The sequence below is a fragment of the Kogia breviceps genome, chromosome 1 (assembly GCF_026419965.1).
Source record: "Kogia breviceps isolate mKogBre1 chromosome 1, mKogBre1 haplotype 1, whole genome shotgun sequence".
NCBI lineage: Eukaryota > Metazoa > Chordata > Mammalia > Artiodactyla > Physeteridae > Kogia > Kogia breviceps.
This window is the reverse complement of record NC_081310.1, coordinates 25392833-25418137: the sequence shown is the minus strand read 5'-3', so window position 1 is coordinate 25418137 and position 25305 is coordinate 25392833. Positions and strand designations below refer to the sequence as shown.

General features: G+C 50.5%; 1 protein-coding gene and 1 long non-coding RNA gene across 3 annotated transcripts in view; one reads left to right on the top strand and one right to left on the bottom strand.

Moving 5' to 3' along the window:
- NMNAT2 (nicotinamide nucleotide adenylyltransferase 2) overlaps positions 1-25305 on the top strand; it is a 205329-nt gene that overhangs the window by 163518 nt on the left and 16506 nt on the right. For both annotated transcript variants that reach the window (XM_067029188.1, XM_067029196.1), the window contains exons 5-11: positions 48-136; positions 927-994; positions 3157-3235; positions 6436-6562; positions 8115-8195; positions 9360-9404; positions 13750-13826. In XM_067029188.1, coding sequence (XP_066885289.1) covers positions 48-136; positions 927-994; positions 3157-3235; positions 6436-6562; positions 8115-8195; positions 9360-9404; positions 13750-13826 — 566 coding nt within the window. The remainder of the gene's footprint in view (positions 1-47; positions 137-926; positions 995-3156; positions 3236-6435; positions 6563-8114; positions 8196-9359; positions 9405-13749; positions 13827-25305) is intronic.
- LOC136793822 (uncharacterized) lies at positions 63-5535 on the bottom strand. Its single transcript, XR_010839685.1, has 5 exons — positions 4021-5535; positions 3635-3745; positions 1342-1509; positions 631-698; positions 63-238 (listed from the first exon to the last, which is right to left on the bottom strand). It is a non-coding gene; the product is annotated as an uncharacterized lncRNA (long non-coding RNA).

Here is a 25305-nt window from a genome sequence, read left to right as displayed (position 1 = left end):
TCCACACCTTTCCTCTTTATAATGTGATGTTTTCTTCTCTTAATTAGAAAGAGCCAGAGATTACCTACACAAAACTGGAAGGTTTATTGTCATTGGTGGGATTGTGTCTCCTGTCCACGACTCCTATGGAAAACAGGTGGGTTCCTCCTTTGCCCCTCTCCTCCCTAACCCCACTTCCTGACCCGATAGTTCCTCTGATGTAAAACTGCTCCACTGCCATCTCTGCCATCTACGATTCCTGGAAACACAAAACACCCATTAGCATGTGTCCTGCTTCCCATCCGTGGACCACAGTCAGACCTGAGCGAATGGGGGTTGGGCAGCAGCTGGAAGGAACAACTGCCTGCAACCAGGTCCAGTCAGAACTCATCCATGCCGTGTGACTCGGCACAGGTGCCAAACTGGGGGCTGGTTATGGGCTGGGCAATCTTTCCTGGGATTTTAGGATAAAAAAGCCTATGCCTCCTATAATGTGATTTAAAATTCATTTCCCTGCCCCTCCCTCCCTGCCACACATCCCAGAAAATCTAGAAGCCCTCCCAGACCTCAACCTCCTCCCCCAGATACAACTTGGTGGGCTCTGGGGAAGTGACCCAGCCAGATGGACCCGGGAAACAAGGCAACACTCACCACGTTAAGTCTCCTTTCTGTGCTGGGTACACACTGGCTTCTTCATCAGTGGAGGCTCACCTCTGACTCTGATGGGGGAGGAGAATATACTGCACACACCCTCCATTCTGTCTCTCCCACCCACCCTGCCACTCTACGCTTGTGTGTAGCAGGGAGACATGTGTAGGGGTCACACCTTCATTCTCTGTCAGCACTGAAAAATGCTGCACTTCTATAATGGGCTGGCCTGGGATGGAGTCTTAGGGAGTCTGTGGGAGCAGAGTGAACCTCCCAATGACTGCTCTGTTGCTTCCCAGGGCCTTGTGTCGAGCCGGCACCGTCTCATCATGTGTCAGCTGGCCGTCCAGAATTCCGACTGGATCAGGTAGGGCTAGCCTGATGATGCCAGAGCTGGGTGGCCCAGGGACACCCTGAGAATGGGTGGACAAAAGGAAGAGTCCCCACAGGAGTGGGGAGGCCAGGGGAGAGATGAACCCCATGCAGGCAATAATAACATAAGCATTCTGGGGTGGCCTGATGACTTTATTTTTTAACCAGGCTATACAGCCTGGGAAACTAAAGAGGGAGCCTTTGGTGTTTCATCTGCTCTGGCACGTTTGGAGTATGCTCAGAGCTTCCACAAACATCACTGGGCTTGGGGTGAGGCAGGGCCAGAAAATCCAAGATGCCTCTCCACTTCCATCCGTACTCACGTCCATGAGCTCTCACTACCTTTCAGGGAAGGTCCCCCGGCTCTGGCTATTTTCCATTCCTGTTCAGGCTTCCTAGGGCCTCGCGATGACAGTGGAACAGAGGTGTGGGGCGGGGTGGGGGGTGCAGGTCCAAGCGCTCACGGCCTTTCCCTCAGACGGTCCCTGCGCAGACGGTCCCTGCACAGTCCTAAGATGGCAGACACCGTTATCCACTGTGCTTGCAGTGTAATTAAAGCAAACCTCCACTAATTATGCTAATTATGCCCCCCAAAGCTCCTACAGTTATAATTTGCATGAGAAGATGACTTTTTTTTAAAAAAATAACGATACACCATTTGTATTGTGATTTCCCCCCGTGGAAGAATAAGCAGCACCGAGAGGTTTCCAGGAAAGGAGAGAAATGAAGGGCCGCTGACCTCAGAATGAGGGATGCAGAGAGTTAGCGGAGAAGAGATGGGGTGGCTGGAAGAAGGAAAGCGACAATAATAATTAAATAGTGATCCGTGCCATTTGTAAGCAGTGATTTGTGTGAGCAGTGCATGCCCTTTACAGACTTTCTCATCGCTCCCCTCCCCCTGAGGCAGAGGTGCAGTTGGGAGACAGCTCAGGAGAAGTCAAGGAGTTTGAGAGGGAACAGCACATCTGTGGTCAAGTCAGGGTAGAAACGGAGCCTCTTAGCACAGCACCTCATGATCTCAGGGGAAAGTGGGGTCCAGTGGGGGAAATACTGAACAGGAGGCTGTTACTGCTTGTATGTGATTAGAAGATTCTGAAATAACGCCCTCATTCATTCAACAAACATTCACTGAGCACTTACTGCCTGCCCTGCCCTGCCCCAGGCACTGGGAAAATCAGAATTCCGCGAACGGAGGTCACCAGAGAGGCTTGGAGAGATGGGGCGTGGGTGCACAGAGTCCCTGGACTCTGGACTTGGGGGAGCCTGTTTAGCCAGGTCAGGTATCTGCCCATCTCAGGGGGGAGGGCAGTCAGGGATCTGGGGGCTCAGGGCAATCTGGGTGGCTAAGGGTTTTCAGTTCACGAGATCTCATCTCTGGGAACCTTAGGTGTGCTGTGAGGTGGGGCTAGGGAGGGAATGCTCAACTGCTAAGGACGTCCCAATTTAGCAGCTCATGAAGTTGGTCATTCAGCCCGAGTGCTGCATTGGTCAGGGGCTGGATCCCTGCTCGCTTCACATCCCGCGAGCAGCAGGGGTTGGCCAGTCCGGGGCTGTGCGTTCCGGTCTGGCTGCCGTGCCCACCTCCATGCCCACAGGGCACCCCGCTGCACAGGGAGTCAGGCATGGGCAGATTCCCCAGTTCAGGTAACTGCAGTTGCCACTTGATGAGAGCCTGGCTCATTTCATTCTTATCACAGTCCTATAAGGTCCAGAGGAGAATTCCCATTTTGCAGGTAAGAAGAAGAGCAAGACACTGTACTAAGCACTTTGCATAGAAAACTCATTGACCCCTTCTAATAACCCCGCAAGAGAGTTATTATTGTTATTCCCATTTTACAGATGGGAAAGTGAGCACCAAAAAACTCACATAACTTTCCCAAAGCCCTACAGTTGGGAAGGTCTGGTGCTGATATTAAACCTGGCCAGACCAGTACCAGCAACCGTTCATGTAAGCCTGTGTCAAACTCCTCTCATTTTACAGTGGGGAAACTGAGGCTCAGGAAGGTGTTTCAAGCCCATGTTTTACCTGATTCGAGGACTAAGTACTTGGTATGACCAGGTCTGCTAAGCTTTTTGAGCCATGTCATTGGAAGGAACCAATAAGCAAAGAGTGTGAGAATGGAAACCAAGGGCAACAAACATCTTTCCTATTGTCAGGGTGGACCCATGGGAGTGCTATCAGGACACCTGGCAGACAACCTGCAGCGTCCTCGAACACCATCGGGACCTCATGAAGGTAAGCTGGGCCAGGCTCAGGGTTGGGTGGACCCACGGAATCTGGGCAGGCCAGGGAAAGGATGCTGCTGGCCTACTGACCTGTTTGTTTCCTGCTTCCCCGCCAGCGGTGGGGGAGACCAGGCCCTGAGCAGCACCAAGGAGGGCGGTGAATTAGGGACCCAGAGCAGCACCAGAGGCTGCTTCCTGCCTTGTCCCCCTCCTCGATATGACTTGGGGCAGTTTTCACCTTCTGGCAGTAAGTTCAAGGTGGGATTCAGGAGACCACAGCTGGAAAGCTTCAGCAAGTGAGGAGAGCAGGAGAAGTGAGCAAAGAAAGGAGGAGAGAGGGGCACTGGGCCGAGTTACAAGCAGCCAGGCCCTCCTGCCACACCTCCTGGGGACCCATTGGTCCTCTTACCCCGGCGTAGGTTGCCATGGTGACTGCCGTACTTCATACCCGCAGGCGTCGTACTGTCATGCACACTCATCCCTCCTCACAGGAGTCCACGGGCAGACAGTGTTCTCATCTCTGTTTTATTTGTGGATAAAAGGAAGCACAGAGAGGTGAACCGGGGTATCTGAGGACACACAGTGACTGCCTAGTCCACGCAGATGGCTGCCTAGGGCTTGTGGCCGTGTGCAGTGACGCGGAGGTGGTCGCTAGGTAAGCACAGGTCCCTCACCAGCCAGCAGCACCAGTCAGCGCGTGCAGAAAGCGCCCTTCACAGATCAGTAGCAACCCATCGACTCCCACCATGCGGGGGGTGAAAAGCGGTGCCATCAATAGCAAGAAGCCTGACCCACCGAGACGAGACGCGATCCGTCCTCCTTGCCTCCGCTGACCCTGATGCACAGCTCTCCCCAGCCCCAAACAAGGATCAGGATGGCATCGTCCTGACACAGGGGGCGCCTCCGTCACATCTGGGCTCGCTGTCAGAGGGGCCTTTCAGAATCTTCTCCTTGGGGAGCTGCCAGCAGCCCCAATCCCCCCACTCTCCACCTGCTGTGCACAGCGCTTTATTTGAACAGATGTGGAATTCTGGGGCTCCAGACCATCCAGGAAGTCAAGAGCAAGAGAAGTGGAGAGGACTAGCTGGCTGTTGCTTCATCTAATAAGCTTTCCCCCCCCCCCCGTGGAATTGAAGAAAACCCATCTCCTTTCTTTCTGCTTCCAGAACCCTTCACACACATCCCGAGTCTTTCCCGGTCCCTTTGCAAGGACTCTGATGTAGGGTGGCCCTGACTTGCTCCTCTGGGCTTGTCTCCACAACAGCAGTAATAAAAGACATCCCACCTTACTGTATAAGGATGTATCCGTCAGGAGAGGCTAAGATTCGCAGACATCCTTTAAATCTCAGTGGCTTCACACGGGGGACCTGTGCTCCTTCTAATCACACAGGAGCCTCAGGCTGCACGATGGAACGGAGGGATCAGGGCCCCTGCAGGCATGCCTGAGCCCTGTCTAAATGTCTGGGCTTCCCGAGCCCTCTCTCTGTTACTCAGGCCCAGAAGCATGAGTCTGGGCCTGAGATGCTTGGCCAACGGCCCCCAGCTGTTGCAGAGATGGTCCCAGGCCGGCAAAGAATGCCAGTCACGATGCCCCACCCCCCCATCCCCCACCCCCGCCTTGGAGCGGGAGCTTGGAGCTGCTTGTTAACTCCCAGTCTCCCCGGTCCCGGCATCAGGCCGGGGTTCCTGGCATGGAGAGTGGACCTGTTGGAGAGATAGACACGGGGCTTAATACGTGATGCAAGGCTTTGAGAACGTGGGAGCCTGTGGAGGGCATGGCAGGGCAGGTGGCCAGCACTTTTCCTCTCCAGCACAGAACAAGTCGAATGGGACACACGATGCACGCGGCAAGAAGAGGAAAATCCTCAGCTACCAGACCGGTGATTTAATGAGAATGTGGCGTTTTCTTTTCTGGATGTGAAATCATAATACAAAGGAGGCAAACTGTCCCTTCCACTCCACCAGCCGCAGCCGGACTGAGAATCCCACAAGGCAGGCTAAGAAGATCCTGTGGTTCCCCCAACCTCAGCCGGCTCCCAGATGTGGCCGCTTGCTCTCGTGACCGTCTCCTGTCAGGAACGTTACAGAAGTGACAGGCCACCCCACAAGACAAACGCCTGCCCTTCCAGGGCCCGGAAGGACTCACGTTCTGCTCTGCCTGCACGGAGGTGTGTGGAAGACACCTCTGGAGGGTCACCCCAATCCTGGGACTTGGTGTCCTCTGGCAGCAGGACTCAATAATCCAGAAAGGGCGGTGGGCCAGGGACTGAGGGGAAGCTGCCTTTCAGGAAAGGGACCTCGAATAAGCAACAGCCCTATGAAGCCAAACAGATTGAAAAGTCACCCTTTGTTTCTCTGCTGCCCAATAGCTAGCTCCACTCCCCCGCGGGCAAAAGGGGGGTTGCTTCTGGGTCAGCTGTGAAGAATGCTGCGTTATCAGCTCTGTGTTTTCTGTAGCACTAGGGAGAAGCAGCAGGCCAGATAACACAGGACAATGGATAATCCACATAGAATTTCCGTTGGGCTCTGGAATGTGTATTCACACTCTGAGCAGGCGCAAGTTCCCAGAACCCCGCCCCTCTTCCTGCAGCACAAACACATCCTGCTCCGCCTGGCCTGCTCCCCAGCTTGGCCCCGTCATTGGCATCTCTGGCCTGGAGAGGCGGCAGGTGGAGATAGCACCTGGTGTTTGCACGACCTTTCCCAAGCTTGCACAGCCCTTTTGCAGACATGACCTCATTTGAGCCCCGTGAAGCAGGCAGGGAGGGCAGGCATGGATGTTCCATAGAAGGTCACAACATGGACAAAGCTCCTGCCAGGTGCCAGATGCTCTAAAGGCGCCCTGTGTGCGCTCGCTCGTGTAATCCTGCTGCAGCCCAGAAAGGTGGCTCTTTTGCCTCTCTATGTTAGGCTCTTGAGCTGAGGTTCAAGAGCAGGTAACTATCCAAGGTCACACAGCCAGAAGGGAGCAGAGCTCAAACTTGAACCCAGGTCTGTGAAACAACACATCCCACGCGCTTCTCACCTCCTGCTAGCCTGGTGTGGTCACAGGGTGTGGCTGGGTCTAGACCCCACCTCCAGTCCTCTTTCTCAGTTCCAGGACACCTCACCATGACGGACAAGCAGATGAGCCTTTGGAGATAACCGGTACATGCTTTCATAAGTCTCTTGGGCTAACGACACTGACTCTGCCCTTCTTCCTTCCCCCAGCGGGTGACTGGCTGCATCCTCTCCAATGTCAACACACCCTCCATGACGCCTGTGATTGGACAGCCCCAAAATGAGACCTCTCAGCCCATTTACCAGAACAGCAATGTGCCCACCAAGCCCACTGCAGGTAGGGGGACATTGGTGTAGAGCAGTGGCTCTCAAACTTCAGAATTGCCTGGAGGGCTTCTTAAAATCCAGATCGCTAAGCGCTGCCCCAGAATTTGATTCAGTGGCTCTGGAAGAAGGAAGAGAATTTGCATTTTTTTAAAGTCAATGCTGATGCTCTGGTCCAGCACTTTGAGAACTCTTAGTGTAGGGCATCAGAGAGAAATAGTCACAATGATAGAGACAGGAGCAGAGACAGAGAGAGACAGGGGTGATGGTGTGCATTTTAATATAAATATTATTGCCTTAAGTGGGAATTAAAGACAAAAGGCAGCATTTTTCTCTGCCTTTTCCAAGGAGGTTGAGGATCTTGCCAAGGTCACACAGTAAGGAAGTAGCAGGGCCACGAGTCAAACCCAGACAGTCTGCAGCCAGAGTCCCACACTCTTAGCCACCCCTTCACTGACAAAGAGCAGGGGTCCCCCAATATTTACCCAGCACCTAGTACCATATGCTTGCACGGTGCACAGTGCTTTACACGTGTTCTCATTTAATGAGGTAATTCTGTGGTATAGATATTATATTCCCATTTACAAAGAGAAAACTGAGCTTCAGAGAAGGTGAGTGATTTGCCTAAGGTCACACAGCTCAAAAGTAGAAGAGCCAGAATTCATATGCAGGACTGTGTGATTCCAAGGTCCATGTTCTTCCAACTATTTTCTTCCAGGCCAATTGCAAGAGACAGATCCTGGTATTACTTTTCAAGCCTAGAGACCATAAGCTATTTGTTTATCAGTCTATCATAAATAGGGTAATTAACAAGTATGAGCCAGAATTTCATAGTTTGCATATTAGCTACGTCTGGGGGCTCCGAAAACTTCTCTGGATTAGAGCTCAGAAAGATCACTGAAAACCAGATCCCTGTCAGCCACAGCAGGGTGTCTGATTATTCTAAACACCATCTGAAAGGGAAGGAAGGCCTTTGCCCAGCAGAAATTACTCCAAATGAGTTCTTTGCCACAGGCTGAGTCTCCGTGGATTTGGGTGTTACTGTTTAGTGTTGGGGGTGGCTGAGGAAATGCACATGACATTACAAAACGAAAAATGCAAACAGGGCACAGGCCCTTTAAATGTAGACTATGATCCAATTTATGTTACGTAGACATATCTGCATTAATACACATAATAAAAATGGAAGAAAACAAAAAATATATGCATACCTTAGTGGTGGTTATCTCTAGCGGTGGAATCATGGGTGCTTTCTATTTTCCTTTCTATATATATTCCTCTTCCATATTTTCCAATTTCTCAACAGTGTAATAAACACGACCAGAAAACAGATTCCCATCTAGGGCTCAGAACGCCTGTGCCTTGGACTGGGAATGGAAAGAGGAAATCTGGGCTGTCATATTTCTGTTCTTTCTCTCCACCCTCCTACTGCCTCCATGACCCAACCCCGGCCCCTCCAGGTCAGCCCCACTGTTTACAGTGGCCCACATGTGGGACTGACGCGAGGGTGAGTTGTGAGTGGTTCTCTCCGTCTGTCCCTGTCTGTCTTGCTCTCTCTCCCGTAGCCAAGATCCTGGGAAAGGTGGGAGAAAGCCTAAGCCGGATCTGCTGTGTCCGCCCACCGGTAGAGCGCTTCACCTTTGTGGGTAAGGGAGCAAGGACCTTCTTTACCAATTCTGCCTCTTTTGTTTCCCTCCTCCCTTGGTTCATTCACCAGAGAAGCCCCAGCACCTGCTGTAGAATGAGCATTTATAGAGCAAAATTTGGGAGAGAAGAGAGGATGTCAGCAGGCCTGCGGGGCCAAGGTGTGACGGGAGCCCGGAGGCGCAATCATCCTGGCTCAGGGATCCTGGAGACCTTCCCCACTCTTCTCCCCTCCTTGGGCTGTTCTGTTCTGTGCAGAATGTGTCCACCCGCCGGAGAGTTCCCAGAGGGCCAGCATCCTCCCTCAGGTCCTCCAGCTCTGGGAGTGTCAGCACTCCTGCTGAGAGGCCAAGAACACACAAGCCCTTTCCTTAATTTTCTCCGTTTTTTTGGCTGCTCCCCTAAGGACTCAGCATAGATGAGGAGAGCTGTCTCTGGGGCTCTTTCTCCTACAAACCCCAAACTCGGCTCTGCAGAAGAGCTGAAGGTCGAGACCCACCCCCACCCCCCATTCCTTTGACTCTTTGGGGCTGACTTCCGCCATTTCTCAGATTTCCAATTTCCAACCTTGAATAGGAACCGAGGGATTTGGTTGAGGAGGCAGGGGGCCAGGATGGCATCTCCATGGTGCTCTGCACACCGTGTGCCCGAGGTGGGCGTGCATACTCAGAGCACATGGTAAAGCCTCTCTGTCTTTCCCGTCTTTCCCGGGCTCTCCGTTCTGCCACGTGAAAAATAGCATATTCAGTTTCGCTTGTTCCTTGAATCAGAACGCTGAACGAGAGAGGGCCGCCTCCGTGTGATGCTGCAAGCTGTCACCCTAGGTTCAAGGAAGTTGTTCTTGTGGCCAGCCTCCCCTCGATACAGAAGGAAACAAAAGGCGCTCGCTCAGCGTGAGCACGTGTGTGTCCGTCATTGGCAACCCAGCCAGGCTGTCCAGTTCTGAGAGTCCCAGGATGGTGAATCCTGCCTCTGGAGCCTGAGGAGATGCCCCGTCTCCGTTTTAAGCTGGACGGTGCTCTCCATTTATGCTACTCAGATGTCCCTACTCCCACGCAATCACCCCATCCGGGCTTCTCCCTCTGCGGAGGCTCTTGTACAGAACGCGCATCAGGTACCCGGAAGTTGGTTCCCTGATGCTTCTGCATTTCCTCTTTCCTCCCTAGATGAGAATGCCAACCTGGGCACAGTGGTGCGGTACGAGGAGATTGGTGAGTGGGGCTGGGCAAGTGGGAACACCTGGAGCCACCTGCCTCCACCACGGGCAGGGTGGGCGAGGGGAGAGCCTTGCAAACCCTGGGTGGTGTCTGCAGCAGGGTCTGCTCTTAGAGGGATAATTGATTGTTCCCAAGCTAAGATCATATTCTTAGTTAGCTCTCCTTTAACATCTCCATGCTAGATTCAGGCAGGTTCCCAGGAGGTAGGATGGGATCAGTTGGCAATTTTCCCTTCAGAGCCTCTTCTCCCTCATTCAAGAGTCATGGAAGTTGAGTTCATTGCCAGCCAGAGAGACTCTTCTCTTGCCCACAGCACTGTGCCTGCGGCAGAAGAGCTCCCCTACCATCCTTACCAGAGGATTCCGGCGTTGGAGGATGAGGAGGAGCGACGGGGCAGAAAGCCGCATCTGTGACCTCCCCCGCAGCCTTGAGTAGTGACTAAGGCCCTGACTGTGTGTGAGGGCAGTGAAGGCCCAGGGCCAGAGCAGGTGGAGGGTGGTTACACGGAGCCGTCAGGACGGGAAGGAGCTAAACCCCCCCATAGAAGTGAGCTGAGTGCTGGGCAACCCTAGGAAACAAACCAGGAAACAGATCTTTCCAAGGTTCCAGAATAAGCTAGAGACCCAAGCTTCTGAAGCCGGGTAAAGGGCAGACAGCAAGAGTGGAGCTGGAGCTGATGCAGCTACCAGGTGACAAGGAGGGGCAGTGACAGCTGGAATGCTTGCAATTCTAGGATGAGGGGCAGCCTGGTGTCCAGCTGACACGCTTAATCTTCAACTTGAGCTACAGAGATGCTCCAGGCACCCGCTCCTAGAGATGGAGGTCTGGGGCTGCACCTGGGCACTGGGTTCTCCCAGGAGGCCCAGCAGATGTGATGTCATTTCAAGGAACTTCTCTGGGGCCTGTCCCCTGATCCCAGGCAGTGGTGCACCTGAGTCGGCTCCTATTTATTCGCTAGAGCCATTTGTCAAATGTTCAGGGATCTTACCAACCAGGTGTTAAACGCAGCCTATACTAAAAATTAAATTAGATTGAGTAACAGTTAAATTTATTGTATTCAAAACAAAAGTATTAAGTACTCAAAACTCCTCACTTCCCGATTCTTTTATCAGGTTTTAATAGGCTTTATTTACCAGCACATGGCTGTCTGAGGACCACAGGAAAGGGCGCCTGCTTTGGGGAAGGATACTTCCCAAAGCCAGCAGGAAGAAGCATGCAACCCCAGGTTCCACAGCCCCAAACACCCAAAAGCCCTGCACTCCCCCTTCCCTGCGGTTCCACACCTGGCCAGGAACTACCTTCCCGGGGAGGAAGTCTTCTCGACCAGACCAGCCGAGCTCAGAGCAGTCTTCAGACTCTCAGCTCTATTCCAATGTATATTTTCCTCCGACACCTTGTTCCAGGAAGAATGCATTGTGGCCCAGCTTCAGCTGGGACCTCTTTACCTTCCCAGCACCCAGGGCCTGTGTATCAGGCTGTCCCGCCCTGGGGCGTTCCCCCTCCTACGGAGAGGCAACGCGATGGGTGTTTGTTTAGCACTCCACGTTTACCATCTCACTGCAGCCTTGTGAGGCGCGGGGCTAGTCTTAGCCCCATCTTACTCCTCTTTCAAAGAAAGGAAAGCTGAGTGGCCACAGCTGTCTGGATGGATTTGTGGCCTCGTGTGGTACAGTAGGTGGCAGCTGCCTCAGTGTGCAGTGGGGAGTGAAAGGGGCTGCAGGGCCTGGGGCTTTGCATAACCCGGATTCCCGGGAGGAGAGTGTGGCAGGAGAGTGCTGATTCTGGCTCCCTGGATCCTGAACTGGGGAAGAAAGTTGGACCCCGAGGAGGTCCCAGGAAGGGAGTTTGCCTGGCCTCTAGACCACTGTGCCGTGAGGCCCTCAGGCTCACATGTTCCCTTTTTGAAATCCCTTTTTGAAATCCCCTTGCATGCTTCTCGAGAAGGAAAAAGCCACCTCTCTTAGCTCAGTTAGCATCTGTGGCTCCATTTCCACGTTCTTAACCCGCTGACTGCTCCCGGGGCCTGCCCCAGACCCCAAGGCTTATGGGCTGAAAACACGTACCTTAGTCTCAGATGATAAACCTCAGAAACCACTGCTGCCCTCCAGCGGCCACACGTGGGATCCCAAGCCCTGCCAGGCCCTCTGGCCTGTGACCAATCCAGCTGTTCCAGTGCCGCAAGCAAAGGTGGAAATCCCGCGCTTTAACTTGATCTGCTTTGGCTTTAAAAATAATCCTACATTATTTTGAAGTGAGAAAGTGAGTCTCTGGCTTGGGAGTAGAAAAGAGATTCATTTCCATGGCTGTAGAGCGGGGTTTCTCAACCACGGCACTGTTGACACTGGGGACCAGATAACCCTGTGTCATGGGGGCTGCTGCGTGCCGCGTAGACTGTTGAGTGGCCTTCCTGCCCTCGAAGCACTAGGTGCCGGCAGCACACCCCTCTCTCCAGTCTTGACAACCAAAAAAGTCTCCAGGGCTTCCCTGGTGGCGCAGCGGTTGGGAGTCTGCCTGCCGATGCAGGGGACGCGGGTTTGTGCCCCGGTCCGGGAAGATCCCACGTGCCGCGGAGCGGCTGGGCCCGTGAGCCGTGGCCGCTGAGCCTGCGCGTCCGGAGCCTGTGCCCCGCAACGGGAGAGGCCACAGCAGTGAGAGTCCCGCGTACCGCTAAAAAAAAAAAAAAAAAAAAAAAAAAAAAAAAAGTCTCCAGACATTGCCAAATTCTGGAGACAAAATCGCCCCCAGTTGAGAATCACTGATGTAGAAGAAGCTGAGGACCAGCACGTGTTGTCTGGAGACCGCCGGCTAACTGACCTCGTAGGCCCACAGTTCCAGAGCTTCAGCCTTTCAACGGAGACTTGACCTGGAATTCTGGGTGGCTCCAAGCTGGAGACAGGGAACAACGGGATCCCAGAACGAGCCCAGTCTGGCTCCTCTCAGCCATCCGAAGGCTGGTGGCCTAACATAGAGGGAGGCACCATTGACCAGGGCCTCCATGCTGCAGGAGACGAGGCCACAACTGCCATCCCGGACTGCCATCCCAGAGCGCCCAGAAGGCTCTTAGACAGCCTGCCCACGTGGCCTCTGCGGTCAGCCTGTCTGCTGTTCACTCGTTCAACACACCCTGAGCACCTACTGTGCACAGGTCGCTCTTCCAGGCCCTGGAGATATAAAGATCAATCAAGGTCCCTGGACATAAACAGGCCATGAGACTACAGCGTGACGTGGAGGAGAGGGGAGAGGGGAGGCTGCAAGAATACTTAAGAGTTAAGACCCCACGGCTCCATGGGGCTCCCTGAGTATGGGCTGCACTGACCTGGGACCGTGAGAAGCTCTCACTGTCTGTCGCCAGCCCAGCAGCCTTCCACTCAGCCTGCAGCCAGGGCGAGCCCGTCACCTGAAAGTCCTCGTCAGGTCCCTGAGCTAGCTACAGGGTCTGAGGCGGACAGAGCTGCCGCCCATCTCTCAGCCTCAGGGTCCAGGGTGGCAGCGTTCTCTGGAAGGCTCAGAGCGGGGCTGTCTCACTGTTTCAGGCAAGATATCCACAGCCACAGCCTCTTGATGGAAGGGCCTGGGATGCCCGGGAACCAGACGCACCACCTGAAGCCCAGCCCAGGTGGAAGTCTCTCCCCGCGTGGTTCTGAGAATCCCAGGATTCTTTTTCCCCCTGTTGCTCAGTGTTCATGCCCCGGTCAGTTTGCTGCCTGTTTTAAATGACAGTGGCCTCACTGGGGGTAATTCAGAGTGAGCTTAATGAGGGAAGGAAAACAAGTGACAAGCAAGAAGTATGCCTGGGAGTCAGGAAAATGGGGGGTAGCCTCACTTCTCAAGCCCTTTGCTGAGGACACCGGCCATGTAAAGAGAGGACGTCCGATGAGCTGAGCTGGCTGATGAAATGAGAGTGTACTCGGTGTCCCCTGCCCCCCCATCACATCGGGTGCTTGTGACGACACAAACCCCAGATAATGCACAGCAGCGGAGGAACCAAACTCCACGGGCACTTCGGTTTGATACGGAGCAAAGGAGAGACCCTTAGACCTCACACTAGCATGGAAACCCATCCTGGATGCCTCTCAGTACCAGCAAACCAGGACCGTTAGTCTCCCTCTCTGCTCCATTCCTCCTGCAGGGAATGAGGGTGGTCTGTAAATGAGCCTGGGGGAGGGGTGAGCAGAGGTTTCAGCAGGGCACACACCGTGGTGCAGAGGTGCCTGGAAGAACTGGGCTCTGGAGCCCCACGGATGGGACACTTCTGTGTTCAGCGGGGGAAGAAGGCTGAGACTTGAATGTTTCCCAGGCCTCCACTCACTCCCTTTTCAAACTTTGTTCCCCTCCTCAGAGCTGCGGATCTTGCTGCTGTGTGGCAGTGACCTTCTGGAGTCCTTCTGCATCCCAGGGCTCTGGAATGAGGCAGATGTGAGTAGCGAGGTTATGGCCTGTGCACAGCTGGCGTGGGGATGGATGGGGAGGGGGCACTTGACTTTGACCTCTAGTCTTCCCTCCTCACACAGGAGGGCAGTGGGCAGTCCATTCACATCATGATGGAAGAAAATTCTCAAAGCAGCTCTACTCCAATAAAAATTAGTTTAAAAAATTAAATCAAATTTAAAAAAAAGAAAATTCTCACCTACCCCCAGCTTTATCTCATCCTGTATTTTTATACTCACTCCTCCTCATGCTTGCTCCTGGAAAGCCCCTGGGAAAAAAAGCAATCTGAGTCACAGAATACCTTCTCCAAGTAGTGCTTGGAGGGTGTGTGCTGGTGGGGAAAGATGGGGGAGGGAGGAATTTTTTTTTAAAGACTTTGCCCTTTTGAAATTATTGTGTGTTTTTTGTTTTCCTGTGATTCTTTTGAAGAGGTGGGAAATACCACCCTAGAATTCCCCTTAACAAGAGAAAAGGGGTCAAGAAGGGAGAAGTTAATAGCAAAAGGTCAGTAGGATCCTTCTGGCAATTGACTTGGCATAGAGGGAACTAGGAAGTTAAACTTATACCATTTAGAAGCTCATTGGACATCTTTTGTACCAGATCTGACAGAGATGGTCTTCAACTAGCTAATTCATGAGTTACTCACCCTTCAGACGTACATTCATTTTTGTTCTTTCATTAATTCATTCATCTGATAGCCAGAGCTAATGCGAGCTCCCAAACCCATAGCCCTTTGAAAGTTGGATTCTCAGGGCAGATATTCTAGACCTAGTACTTTTCATTACTTACTGTTTGACCCCATGCAAATCACTCAACTCCTTTAGGCCTTGGTTGTTTTTAAAAAATCTATAGAATGTTATCTATAGCATTCTGAGATTTTTAAAGAAATGAACAATACAGTCCCTGCCCCCAAGTATCAGGTACCACCTGGTACCAAGTATTACCACCTGGTAAGATGTCTGCATATGAAAATTTTTTCATGTACATATATGTCTCTGAAGAGAGAGAGAAATAGAGAACCTTCAGGGTTAAACTCAAGATTCTAGTTCTGCTCCAACACAGCTCATGACAAAATATATTCCGAGCATCAGTTTTTCCCATCTCGAAAATGGGCATCATAATCGTACCCATCTCATAGGGTTTGGGGAGAATTAAGTGAGATTATCCATGTAAAGTGCCCAGCCTAGCACCTGACACACAGTGACATACAACAACTGTTAATAAGTGCATTTACCTAAATAGACACATAGATAAACACATAAATATTCAAGGTGAAGGGCATAGATGCTAACCTGCTGTGGGATAACCAAGAGGGAGGCATAGTTTGAGGGAAGCAGATCATACCGTGTAGTCCTTTCCTCTCTACCCCTGCACAATTTCCTGCACGCGAAGTTTGAAACCTCTTTTCGGTTCTGGATTAAGTGGCTTAATTAACGTTTACTTTCCTCTCTACTTCACAAGTTGCTTTGAAAGGCAAAAGTAATGCGGGAGAAGTTCTGTACAAGATTTTCGGCAGAGCTCTTTCAAGAATCCAGGCAAATCCGGGCAATTGCCTGAGGCCCCATGCCTTGCGGTGGCCCTGGCAGCTGGGGAGCGGTTTAGAGGGATGAAATTGACTGGGGCAGCAGCCCGAACGGCCCGCTGCGTGAACAGGTCGTCTCTAGGGCCTCTTTGCTAAGCGTGACTCTCAAGGGCAGGCCCAACTTCTGGAGCCTGAAATTGACACCATTGGGGGCCCTTGAAGCACCGCGGGTCCCTCTGTGTTCCTCCCAGAGAGAAGGCTGACTGCAGGGCCTCTAATTTCTCTCCCACATGGCTGCTCCTGATGTTGTCAGATCCCGCATTCAGAGAACCAGGAAAAGGAGCCCCAGGTCACTCCTCTTAGAGTTGGTCCCTGACGCTGAAATGACGTGTTGGTTACAAGAGAAGAATTGAAAAACCGATAGCTGTGGATTTACTGGGGCTGTGGTAGTGGAGATGGAGTGAGACCCTCATCTGTTCAACCGTGTTCCCACCTGACGGGTCATCCTGGAGATGGGAGCACTCAGCCTGGCTGCTCCCAGAGGCACAGCAATTCCAAACCAGCAGGGACCCCACGTCTGTCCTGTTCCGGGTGCTGAGCATTTCAGTCCGCAGCACAGGCAGAGGGGGACTGGGTGAAGCAGACCCTCAGGGCTCACTCCAGATGGTTTTCTAGAACCTAGGGCTCTACCTCCCCACCCCCGCCCAACCAATTGCTCAGTTCCCTGATTCAACCGACAGTGAATCTGTGGGGTCCTTAGAATCATGACAGCCGAGGTAGAGGCAAAAAAAAAAAAAAAAAAAATCAAAATCAAGAAGCTGTTTCCTTAGGTAACAAAAGTGTGAATTTCAGGCCACAACAGAAGTGTGCCAGAAATATCACAATTTATTTAAATCACATGAAAATTCAACTCCAAATCACCATCCCACAGGGATGATGGAAAGTTAGTCATTCATTACTGACTAGTAGAACCTGAGAGGCTCTCCTGGGCTCTGAACGTGAACATCAGTTCATCGGGGTCGCCGCAGACATCCTCCCTACTGGGGCCTTCGCCGTCCAGTGAGGTGGATGGCAACCTGCTCCAGGCCCACCTGGGGTGTGGGACACCTGGCTGAGTCTGGAAGGCCCCGTGCTGGGCCCAACCCACCTATGATCCTAGCCCTGTTTTCTTCTGAGGCTTTGCCCTTAGGGTGCTCTCTGGGAGGGAGGAGGGGCTGGGCTTCACAGCTCTCTAGCTTCTTTCTAGTGTGGAAGGGGGGGCAGTTGAACCTCTTCTTTCTTTTTTTTGCGGTATGCGGGCCTCTCACTGTTGTGGCCTCTCCCGTTGCGGAGCACAGGCTGCGGACGCGCAGGCTCAGCGGCCATGGCTCACGGGCCCAGCCGCTCCGCGGCACGTGGGATCTTCCCGGACCAGGGCACGAACCCGTGTCTCCTGCATCGGCAGGCGGACTCTCAACCACTGCGCCACCAGGGAAGCCCTGAACCTCTTCTTTCTATTCTGAAGCTATCTCCCCTATTTTCTCTCCCCTCCTCTGGACATCTAGGGAAATCTCTTCAGTGGTTTAAAGCCATTGACTTCAAAACGTACTATTTTTCTGCCCTGAAAACTCCTCTCATAAAGGGTCTGGTTCTCTGCTACCAATAAGGTGGGGATTGGGCAAAGGCATATATAGGGAACATGAAACTAGTTAGTAACTCAGTGAATTATCCCACTGTCCGTGTTTGGGGAAAGTTGGAGCTCAGGGTCTAGAAAAGCAAGGTCTTTCTTTCAAGACCGGTACAGGGTGAGTCCTGCTTATTCTGATAGAAAGTTCTAGCCCCTGGAGTTTGCCTGCAAGCGGCCCGTTTCAGGGATCTCTGTTCCTAACCATGAGATTACCAGGGATCAGGTATGTGAGACCCACTTCTGTCCCAGGTTTCACTCATTTATTCAACCCTTTATCAGAACACATTTCTTTTTATCACCTGGGACATCAGGTGATGCTTGCTGGCCACAGACCTGTGCTCAGTGACCATGAACCTGAAGCCTTGAATCTGCCAATGATGGGACAGGAGGGTGGGGAGGAGAACCAAGTTTCTTGGAAAAGTCCTAGACCCTTGCTCTGCATTCCAGTCTCTCCAGAATCCTCAGGAACAAACCAAGAGAGAAGCCACTCGTTCAGACAGGTCTGGGAGACATAGAAGCCCCACCATCCTTCTGTAAAGAAAGCTCAGTGGGGACCTTGGAGCAGCAATGCCCCACCCAGGCTGGAAAGCAGCTGGGACAGTCTGTTCTACAGTAGGGCTGCCAAGCCCTCTTTCGGCACAAACACAAACTCTCCGTTGAGTCAGTCTTGCTCTTTCTTTTGCTTTGGATTCCTGAACCTATGCTCTCCATCCAGAAATCTAATTACACAACTAAAGGAACAACCCATCCCCACCCAAACACATCCCTTGGGCATTTCCCAACAGACACAAAAATCCATGAGCCCATAGTGAATTCTGACCTCCTCTGACCAATGACACACCCCTTCCCCTTACATTCTGTGGGGAGAAAATTCCATACATATTCATCATGTTTCTTTCTATGGAATGAATACAAAAGAGTTGCTTGTGTGGCCTGGCAGTTGGCATTTTCATTCTTGATTCCTGAGAGAGAGCAAGATCCAGTTTCCTGGACCAGCCTTTGGAGTTTGGGACCCAGTCCCTCTATCCCATCCCATTCCCAGACTTTTTATTAGAACTAGTTTCCCCCAGGAGACCTGATCTTTGCTATGCCACATCCTGACACCAGCACCAAAGCACATATCCAGGCATGGACCGGGGTCTATGGGAAGTCAAGGCCAAAGCCTAAAGGGTCAGCCATGAACAGATTTGTGAAACAGGAAACTCTTATCCTCACTCCCCTCCCCCAGACAAAACCCGTCATCTAGGGATCTGATGCTGCCAGCTGCTTTGTCCATCATATTATAATGGAAGGCAGTCTGGCAATTAATTCTGATTCAAGCATTCTTTCGTTCAATCAATCTTTCAGCTGATACTGCGTGCCCGGTATGAATATAGGCGCGTTGTTTGTCCTTGCAGCACTTGCAATCTAAAAACATCTTACAGTTTTTATTCTATTAGTTCTTTATATTACATGAAACGAAACATATAAAAAATTTAGAAGAGTTCTTGAACCTAGTAAGCAGTCAATAAGTGTTGGCTGTTATTTATTCATTGGTTTTAAAATATTTATTGAGTACCTGCCATGGGCCAGACACTGTTCTAGGGCTGGAGGAACGGAGAAAACGGAAGAGACAAAGTTCCCCACCATTGTGCACTGTGCTTGCTAATGGGGAAACACAATAAACACTTTGCTTGTTTCTCCTGGATCATCTCAGTTAACCACCGGAACACTCCTGAAAGTGGAATCTCAGTTCCCATTTATAGGTATGGAAACCAGGGCTCACATGGATTGTGACTTGTCCAAGACCACTTAGCTATTAGCAGCAGAGCAGGACTTGGCATACATTCAGATCCCTAATCCAGATAAGACAGACAAGTGGGAAGTATGGGGTGTAATTCATAGCAGGCCACAAGGGAGGGAGGGAGCAGCACTTGAGCTGGGCTTTGAATAATGGGCAGGATTGGGTTAAGTGGGTGCAAAACGAAGGGCGCTTGAGGTTGAGAGAAGGCTGTAAAAAGATCCAGGGGTGGGCATAAGACCTTTTGGGGAGTTGGTTCTGGCTGGTTGAAATAGAAGGTTTATCTTGGTCCTTATCTGGGAGACTTCTGACTTTTCAGCAAGCAGGCAAAATCATTCAGTTTAATGATTAAATGTATTCACTGCTTGAAAATGGTATTTGCATTTTAAATGAGCAAGGGTCAATATTTAACTCAAAGGAATGAAAACCCAAAGGTGGAACATTAAGCACCAGCGATGGGCCAATGAGGAAACTGTTTTTTCTTTTTCTTTCTTTTTGCACTTCTCAAAGCCCAACATTCCACAGGCTGGCTCTAATTGGCTGTGTTCTACCGTTTTCCAGCCAACCAGGCATGGGCTCACTGCTTCCTGCATCCACCAGCTATGGGAAAACAACCAAAGAAAATAAACAGAGGAAGAGCCTGGGGCAGTAGCCACTCCAGAAGAAATCCCAGGGCTCCAGGATAAATGGAGCAAAGACAAACATTTGGTTTTTCAGGCTCAGATGGTTTTTATCAGACAGTCCAGCCCCAGCCAGGAAGCCCAGTGGACACTTCCACCCCGGGGATTGGGTCTCCACCCTGATAAGCCTGATGCCGTGTTTCCAGCTCTGGGGAAGGCGGCTTCGGCCCTACCATGGGAGATAGGGTTCTCACGTGAAAGGCACTGTTGGTTTGGTTTTCACGCTTTTGACTTGAGTCTGGAATTCCTTGCCCTCCCACACCCCCGGCCAGATTGGAAATGGGAATGGGACCGATTTCCTCTGCGAAACCCCTCTGAAGTATCATTCGTTGATTTGCACTAACACAGCCATCCTGGAAATGCGTTCCCACCCGGCCTTCCCTCCAGAGAGGAGCAGGGGCCAGGAGAAGGGTGGAGGATTCCTTTCCGAAATGGCTGGAGCATGTTTCAGAAGCTCCTCACCTACTGTTGTGTGGTTTCTGCTGGGTGCTCTCTTCTTGCATCTTGTCTAACCTACTCAGAAACACACAAAATTATATACTTTAGGGGGCGATGTAGAGTAATGAGCTGAGGACTCAGCTCGGGATAAGCCTGGAGAAAAAATAAGATAGACTATATTTTCAAACCAAGAAATTTCAAGTCACTAAAATGGGAGTCTTAAAAATGGATCTAGAAGAGGCATACTGTGTGGTGGAAAGAGCCTTTAAAGTGGACCAGAGTGGGTTCAAATTCACTCACTTGCTGTGCAGCTTGGACTAGTTACTACATCTCACTGAGTCTTGGTTTCCCCATCTATGAAATGAGAGCTGAAGCACGCATCTCAGAAGATGGTTGCTTCAAGGATTAAATGTATTAAGAAATAAAGCTGCTAGTACTGTGCCTGGTGCATAGCAGGTCCTCTAATAAATGGTGCTTCCGCTTCCTGCTGGTATAGTTCCCTGTTCATCCCTGAATATCCTCATCTGGAGAAGAAGTACGAGTTGGCCTGAGTAACTCAGGTACTGTACCTTGAGAAGAGAGGACTGTTTGAGGGAGATGGTCAGGATCCTGAACCCTGATCTCAGAATGATTCCATAGAGGGTCTTACCAGTTAGACTTACTGGCCTGGGTAAGTCAGTGTAAATTGGATTCTGTCGCTAATGGAAGTCAAGCCCTCTGTTTAAAGCACTCTGATGGCTTCTCTTCACATTTGGAATGTAACCCCATCTTTATCGTGATCTGGTCCTTCTCTACTTCTCCCGCCTCTCTGTGCCCCAGTTCCCCCTAGTTTCTTTATTTGAACAGTTTTTCCCACCTCAGGGCCTTTGCACTAGCTGTGGCCTCACTGGGAACACTCTTTTCCCAGGTATCCCTATGTCTGGCCAGTTCTTGTCATTTAGGTTTCGGCTTAAAAGTCATTTTGTTTTATATTCAATATTGTACTTAGCTCCACCTGATGTTTTCTTATTTTTGTATTTATTTGTTTATGATCTCTCCCTACTGGAGGTAAGCTCTGTGAGCACACTGCACTTGTCTGTCTCATTGGGCAACACCAGGACAGTGCCTGGTTCACCATATACACTCAATAAAAGTTGGTTGAATGAAAGAATGTAAGAGTACCTGGGAACAGCTTGGTTGGAGAAATTCAGCCCCCACCGTGAGATATGGCCCTAACTTTTGCCAGATACCCAGAAGACATTAGCCACCACAAGAGATTAGCCACTTAATAGTACCCTGCCCTTATCCTCCAGAGCAATACAGTTGAAATGACTAGTCATTTGTTTAATGTCTCCCACTAGATAGTGATTGAGCCAAGAGATGAAGCCGTATCTGTCTTGCTCAGCCCTGGTGCCCAGGAAAGTGCCTGGCTAAGACCACAGGGCATCCTCCCACCCAAAGTATCCCTGAAACCCAGCAGGGCCGGTCTTGAAATTCGCCTCCTGGAAGGATGACGATGATTCCCCATTCCTTCCGAGAGATCTGCCGCCTGGCCGCCACGAGTGTCCCCACTCCCAGGGCCAAGCTGCTTCCTGCCTCAACGTGTCTCATATCCCTTCCTCAGACTCCGCACGCTGGGGGGAGCAGAGTCAGCCTCTCCAGCTTCTCCCCATCCCCACCCCTGCCGCCCCCGGGGAGCCTTTGACCAGAAGATGAAAAGCTATGATCAAAGCTGTGCCTGTGAACAGGAAGTTGAAGCAGGATGAATGTCACACACCCCCACCTCTGAGACACGACACAGGCCAGAGCTACAGTGAGAGGCCGCTGTCTGCCGCGAGGGCTGGGGTGGGGGTGGGGGGGAGATTGTACCCTGAGCCTGTCACTGCGGTGTGGCAGAGTGGGGCCACGTCCGTCACCATCGGGGGAGGGATTTGCCCGTCAGGACGGCTCTGCTGCTCTGACCACCCACTCACCCCCCCTTCCCACCCCCACGGCAAGACCTGCAGAGAACTCAAGACGCGGGAGGTGTTGGGCCCCCGTGCTGGAACAGGAGCTCCATCCCAGGGGCCTGGGCACATTCCTGTGGGCTCCGTGGGCAGGGAGACATTGAGAAACCCTCGGTTTCCTGGGGTCAGACGTCTGTCCTCATCTCCCCAGAGCCGGGGGTGGGGCGGGGGTGGGGGGAGGAAATGTCCTCATTTTTGCTGGAATCCCCAGAGGTGCTCACCCCACAAGTATCTCATTTTGACTTCATCCCAAACCAAGCCAGAGCACTAGCAGCTTAGGCAACTGCCTCTGCTATTCAGAGTGACAATTTTCCAAAGGTGGGTGCACATCAGGAGGACTAGGAAGCATTGTAAAGAGGGAGGCTCCGCCGCATTGCAGACATGTTGTATCAAAAGCCCTGGGGTGAGGTCTGGAGGGGCCGTTGCTGTTGTTATTACTGTTTTTAAAGCATCCGGGGTGATTCTGCTGACCAATCAGATGAAGTTTGGGAACTTACAGAAGTAAGATCCCCGTGCTTTCCGTGGGGAACTGAAAGTCTGTCTCGAGTCACTTCCTTGGGTCTCCCAGAGTTTCCATTAGGTACATCGGGCTTCCTTCCATGTCCTGAGGTGGGAGAGTTTATCAGCTAACTCAAGGACAACAGCCAGAGCGGGGCCTCTGCAGGAATCCGCTTGCTCAACAGCGTATATCGGGCATGTATGATGTGCCAGGTCCTTTTCACCCAGGAACGTGGCAGTGAACGAAACACACAGAATCGCCTGCCCTCGTGGAGGTTACCTTTATAGGGAAGAGAGAAGGAGAGCAAAAAAAGGTTAAATAAAGAAAATATACAAGGTGTTAGAGATAAATGCTATGGAGGAATATGAAGCATGGTAGGAAGTGGGGGCTGTGAGGGCGTGGGATGGGTGTGGGTCTACATGCACAGGGACACAGGTTGAAATAGCATGGCCAGAGGAGGTCTCACTGAGAAGGTGGTTTTTTTGTTTTGTTTTGTTTTGTTTCTATTGATACTTTTTCTTTTTTAAAATACATCTTTATTGGAGTATAAATGATTCAGCACACCGTGTTAGTTTCTCTTGCACCATAAAGCAAATCAGCCATATGCATACACATGTCCCCATATCCCCTCCCTCTTGAGCCTCCCTCCCATCCTCCCTATCCCACCCCTCTAGGTGGTCACAAAGCACCGAGCCGATCTCCCTGTGCTACGTGTCTGCTTCCCACCAGCCAACTATTTTACATTCAGTAGTATATATATGTCGATGCTACTCTCACTTCACCCCAGCTTCGCCCTCCCACCCCATGTCATCAAGTCCATTCTCTGTCTACCTCTTTATTCCTGCCCTACAAGTAGGTTCATCAGTACCATTTTTTTTTTTTTTTAGATTCCATATATATGCGTTAGCATACGGTATTTGTTTTTCTCTTTCTGACTTACTTCACTCTGTACGACAGACCCTAGGTCCATCCACCTCAGTACAAAAGACTCAATTTCATTTCTTTTTATGGCTGAGTAATATTCCATTGTACATATGTGACACATCTTCTTTATCCATTCATCTGTCGATGGACATTTAGGTTGGTTCCATGACCTGGCTATTGTAAATAGTGCTGCAATGAACATTGTGGTGCATGTCTCTTTTTGAATTATGGTTTTCTCAGGGCATGTGCCCAGTAGTGGGATTGCTGGGTCATGTGGTAGTTTTATTTTTAGTTTTTTAAGGAACCTCCATACTGTTTTCCATAATGGTTATATCAATTTACATTCCCACCAACAGTACACTGTTGGAGGGTTCCCTTTTCACCGCACCCTTTCCAGCATTTATTGTTTCTAGCTTTTTTGATAATGGCCATTCTGACTGGCATGAGGTGATACCTCATTGCAGTTTTGATTTCCATCTCTAATAATTAGTGATGCTGAGCATCTTTTCATTTGCCTCTTGGCCATCTGTATGTCTTTCTTGGTGAAATGTCTATTTAGGTCTTCCGACCATTTTTTTTTTTTTTTTTTTTTTTTTTTTTTTTTCTGTACGCGGGCCTCTCACTGTTGTGGCTTCTCCCGTTGCGGAGCACAGGCCCCGGACGCGCAAGCTCAGCGGCCACGGCTCACGGGCCCAGCCGCTCCGCGGCATATGGGATCTTCCCGGGCCGGGGCACGAACCCGCGTCCCCTGCATCGGCAGGCGGACTCCCAACCGCTGAGCCACCAGGGAAGCCCCGACCATTTTTTAATTGCATTGTTTGTTTTTTTGATATTGAGCTCCATGAGTTGTTTGTATATTTTGGAGATTAATCCTTTGTTGTTTCACTTGCATATATTTTTTCCCATTCTGAGGGTTGTCTTTTGTCTTGTTTATGGTTTCCTTTGCTTTGCAAAAGCTTTTAAGTTTAATTAAGTCCCATATGTTTATTTTTGTTTTTATTTCTGTTACTCTAGGAGGTGGGTCAAAAAAGATCTTGCTTTGGTTTATGTCAAAGAGTGTTTTTCCTATGTTTTCCTCTGAAAGTTTTATTGTGTCTGGTCTTACATTTAAGTCTTTAATCTATTTGGAGTTTATTTTCATGTATGCTGTTAGGGAGTGTTCTAATTTCATTCTTTTACATGCAGCTCTCCAGTTTTCCCAGCACCACTTATTGAAGAGGCTGTCTTTTCTCCACTGTATGTTCTTGACTCCTTTGTTGTAAATTAGGTGCTTATATGTGCATGAGTTTATCTCTGGGCATTCTATCCTGTAGCATTGATCTATATTTCTGTTTTTGTGCCAGTACCATACTGTCTTGATTACTGTAGCTTGGTAGTATAGATTGAAGTCAGGGAGCCTGATTCCTCCAGCTCCGTTTTTCTTCCTCAAGATTGTTTTGGCTATTCAGGGTCTTTTGTGTTTCCATACGAAATGTAAGATTTCTTTTGTTCTAATTCTGTGAAGAATGCCATTGGTAGTTTGAGAAGGATTGCATTGAATCTGTAGATTGCTTTGGGCAGTATAGTCATTTTCACATATTGATTCTTCCAATCCAAGAACATGGTATGTTTCTCCATCTGTTTCTGTCATCTTTGATTTCTTCCATCAGTGTTTTATAGTTTTCTGAGTACAAGTCTTTTGCCTCCTTTGGCAGGTTTGTTCCTAAGTATTTTATTCTTTTTGTTGCAGTGATGAGTGGGAGTGTTTCCTTAATTTCTCTTTCTGATTTTTCATTGTTGGTGTATAGGAATGCCAGAGATTTCTGTGCATTAATTTTGTATCCTGCAACCTTACCAAATTCATTGATTAGTTCTAGTAGTTTTCTGGTGGCATCTTTAGGATTTTCTATGTATAGTATCATGTCATCTGCAAACAGTGACAGTTTGACTTCTTCTTTTCTGATTTGTATTCGTTTTATTTCTTTTTCTTCTCT